The 5,000-nt window shown below is 39.5% G+C and overlaps 1 protein-coding gene across 1 annotated transcript in view; it reads left to right on the top strand.

The window, feature by feature from the left end:
• The window catches only part of tex47 (testis expressed 47), a gene marked incomplete at its 5' end in the record, with an annotated part of 12,615 nt that overhangs the window by 1,774 nt on the left and 5,841 nt on the right, over positions 1-5,000 (top strand). The window contains 3 exons of the mRNA XM_079595074.1: positions 3,008-3,080; positions 3,284-3,387; positions 4,220-4,284. Of these exons, the coding sequence (XP_079451200.1) occupies positions 3,008-3,080; positions 3,284-3,387; positions 4,220-4,284 (242 nt within the window). The remainder of the gene's footprint in view (positions 1-3,007; positions 3,081-3,283; positions 3,388-4,219; positions 4,285-5,000) is intronic.

A 5,000-nucleotide genomic window follows, 5' to 3' on the forward strand; every position in this document is an offset into this window, starting at 1 on the left:
CATCTCAACAACACTAATGCACACTTCACATCTCAACAACACTAGTGTACACTTCACATCTCAACAACACTAGTGTACACTTATCATCTCAACAACACTAGTGCACACTTCACATCTCAACAACACTAGTGCACACTTCACATCTCAACAACACTAGTGTACACTTCACATCTCAACAACACTAGTGTACACTTCACATCTCAACAACACTAATGCACACTACACATCTCAACAACACTAGTGCACACTTCACATCTCAACAACACTAGTGCACACTACACATCTCAACAACACTAGTGTACACTTCACATCTCAACAACACTAATGCACACTTCACATCTCAACAACACTAGTGTACACTTCACATCTCAACAACACTAGTGTACACTTATCATCTCAACAACACTAGTGCACACTTCACATCTCAACAACACTAGTGCACACTTCACATCTCAACAACACTAGTGTACACTTCACATCTCAACAACACTAGTGTACACTTCACATCTCAACAACACTAATGCACACTACACATCTCAACAACACTAGTGCACACTACACATCTCAACAACACTAGTGCATACTTCACATCTCAACAACACTAGTGCACACTTCACATCTCAACAACACTAATGCACACTTCACATCTCAACAACACTAGTGCACACTACACATCTCAACAACACTAGTGCATACTTCACATCTCAACAACACTAATGCACACTTCACATCTCAACAACACTAGTGCACACTTCACATCTCAACAACACTAGTGCACACATCACATCTCAACAACACTAGTGCACACTTCACATCTCAACAACACTAGTGCACACTTCACATCTCAACAACACTAGTGCACACTTCACATCTCAACAACACTAGTGTACACTTCACATCTCAACAACACTAGTGCACACTTCACATCTCAACAACACTAGTGTACACTTCACAGCTCAACAACACTAGTGTACACTTATCATCTCAACAACACTAGTGCACACTTCACATCTCAACAACACTAGTGCACACTTCACATCTCAACAACACTAGTGTACACTTCACATCTCAACAACACTAGTGTACACTTATCATCTCAACAACACTAGTGCACACTTCACATCTCAACAACACTCAAGGATTTAGATTTCTTGGAAACTATGCAAATGTCTGTCTCTTATCACAGATTAGTGTTGTTATTGTTAACTAGATAAAAATAAATTATTATAAAAATGAGATATTTGACATAAAATGAGAAACCTAAATAAACAAGTTTAATTTGAATTTAAGAAAAATGACTAAAAACTGAAATAAAAATTAATTAAACCCATATAGAAATATGTAAAACAAAATAATATTTACAGAAGACACTAAAATACTAAAACAAAAATTTGAAAATAAATTTGTATATAATATAATAAAAATTTTATAAAAAAACTAATAGTACATAAATACAAAAATATCAGACTTAAACTTTCAGTCTTAAAATATGAAAATTCATCTTAAAAATATTACTACACGATTATAAACAAAGAGTGAAATAAAATAAAAATATTGGTAAATTTTAGAATATTTTCATCAGTGAATAATTTCCAATCAAGCTGCCAGATTATGCATAAATGATGAAAATGTTACTCGCATAAACGCTACCCATGAAATGAGCCTCATAAGACCACTGAGTTTGTAAATGTCTAAAATGTCATCACAGAATAAATGGTCTTACATCTTTTGATGAGATGAAATGACATGTTCATGACGGCTCCGAGGGAAACATGAACTCTGGATCCTGCAGCGACAAACTTCCAGAGTTTCTTTTCTAAAAGTCCTCATGATGAAGAGTGCCATATCTGCAGAAACACGAGCGTATGAAAACTGATATTACAGTACGGGCATTAGTTTGTGGATCTGTAGTCAGGGTCACTCGTGTGTCCATCCCATCAGCTCTGACACACACACACACACACACACACACTCAGAGGCAGGACCGGCGTCTCCAGGAGCCGGTAAACAGTGAGTGAGAGACACACACACACACACAGAGAGAGAGAGAGAGAGAGATATGCAGAGCTCCAGTAAAGCGTCTGGAGAGAATGGCAGGAGTCTCTTCCACCAGCAACTGACACACAGGAGACACACAGTGAGTGAGACACACACACACACACACACACACACACACACACACACACACACACACGGTCAGTGCAGAGAATCACACTGATGCTTGTACAGTAAATATGGATCTCTCAGATGTAAACGGAAGGAGTGTAATTATTTACTTTTTTTCATTGTATTTAGTGTTTTATTTTGGAATATATATAAAATTAATTCATACAATTGTTATAATATATATGTATACACACACACACACACACACACACACACACTTTATAAATATATAAATACAGAAACAACACTTGATGAAATATTCTATTTGCGTAACTGTGACCATTAAACAACATCAGAGAACTTTTGAATGTGTTTTTAAATGATTGAAATAAAAATAATAATAAACAGTATTAATCTTAAAATCTAAATATGTTACTACATCAAAGAGGTTTGGCTGACAAGAAACGTTTGGGAATCCCTAAAGTTTTAGATCCCAAGATGATTTAAAAAAAAGTTTATATAATAAGAGAGAGAAAGAGAGAGAGATTACAATCTCTCTCTCTCTCTCTCTCTCTCTCTCTCTCTCTCTCTCTCTCTCTCTCTCTCTCTCTCTCTCTCTCTCTATATATATATATATATATATATATATATAATTCTTTTACACTTTATTGACTCTTTAATTAGTTTCTCTTTAATACAAATTGGAAAAATGCTTTTCATAAAAAATCCTATTGTACTATTTGTATTTGATCAGTTTTGGCTGTAGACTGGTAAACTCAAACACACACAGTCTCTCTCAGCAACCAGTGCACAACACACACACACACACACACACACACACACACACGGTCAGTGGCTCAGCAGGTTTATCATACATCACTTCCTGTCTGTGTGTCAGCAGAAGTTCCTGTTACACCGGATCGTCACCGTGAGCCGGCTCTGCTGTGGACTCGCGGACCGCACCGATGTGGCCGGTGTGTGTGTGTGTGTGTGTGTCTCATTCACTTCACATTTATCTCTATTGCGCTTCACAATACACATCATGTCAAAGCATGCATATGTCCACATTACATGATCAAAGGTTCAGAATGTCTATATTATCCAGTGTCAAACTCTCTGAGATGTTTCTCTCTGTGTCTGGTGTGTGTGTGTGTGTGTGTGTGTGTGTGTGTGTTAGTTCACTTCGAGAGGCTGAAGGTCAGAGTTCAGAGGAGTCGTCCGGGTGAAGAGGTCACCGGTGTTCTGCTGCTTTACCCTGAACACACACTGATCGTCATCGAGGTCTGAAACACACACACACACACACACACACACTGATCGTCATCGAGGTCTGAAACACACACACACACACACACTGATCGTCATCGAGGTCTGAAACACACACACACACACACACTGATCGTCATCGAGGTCTGAAACACACACACACACACACACTGATCGTCATCGAGGTCTGAAACACACACACACACACACACTGATCGTCATCGAGGTCTGAAACACACACACACACACACACTGATCGTCATCGAGGTCTGAAACACACACACACACACACACTGATCGTCATCGAGGTCTGAAACACACACACACACACACACACACACACTGATCGTCATCGAGGTCTGAAACACACACACACACACACACTGATCGTCATCGAGGTCTGAAACACACACACACACACACTGATCGTCATCGAGGTCTGAAACACACACACACACACACACACTGATCGTCATCGAGGTCTGAAACACACACACACACACTTGAGATAACTAAAATAATGGAGGTTGTTCAGTTTGTTCAAAATTACAGCTTGATTGGAAATGATGCACAATGGTGTTTTATTATTATTATTATAGTATATAGTATTTATTCATATTTTGGATTTGTTTATATTTTCATATTAATATTAGTTTAAGTTTTAGTAATTCTATTGTGTGCTTTTGTCATATTTCTATCTTATTTGAATGCTGATATTATTCTCCACACAGTGACAGTGAAAGAAAGTCTTGAGGAGATGATGTCAGAATTATAATGTTAGCGGGACACGTGCAGGAGTGTCGTCTGGAGTGTGTGTGTAACGCGAGTGTGTGGATGTGTCCATTAGTGTTCGACTGAAGCTCTGCTGTGTGTCCTGCAAGACCTGAGACTCATGGAGGAGAACCTGCACAGGTGAGACCGACACACACACACACACACACACACACACACACACACACACACACACACACACACACACACACACACACACACACACACACACCATTATTCTGTTAGAGATATCGGCCCTATCAAGGTGATCTTACACCCGGAGCAATGCAGTGCCAGACGCGACGCAAGTGTGTTCGCTAGTGTCAGCCCGACGCAACTTTCATTTTCTCGTCCTGCGCACATTGTTTAAATAGCAAATGCGTTTGACTCCTCCGTGTCCCACGAGCTGCCGGTCTGAGGACGAGTGTGTTCAGCGCATTGATGGACCGTTGTTATTTTGAGGAACTGTAATAGACCGAGACTCCGACCGACTGAACCCGCCGCTAAATTACATGCCACAGTTTTTTATTTAAAGAGCGCGTTAGTAATAACACCCTGCTTATTACACACACACTCTGCTTATTACACACACACTCTGCTTATTACACACACACACACACACACACACACAAACTCTACTTATTACACACACACACACACACTCTGCTTATTACACACACACACACACAAACTCTACTTATTACACACACACACACACACACACACACACACACACACACACACACACACTCTGCTTATTACACACACACACACACAAACTCTACTTATTACACACACACACACACACACACACACACACACACACACACACACACACACTCTGCTTATTACACACA

This window comes from Phoxinus phoxinus (assembly GCF_949152265.1).
Source record: "Phoxinus phoxinus genome assembly, chromosome: 21".
Taxonomy (NCBI): domain Eukaryota; kingdom Metazoa; phylum Chordata; class Actinopteri; order Cypriniformes; family Leuciscidae; genus Phoxinus; species Phoxinus phoxinus.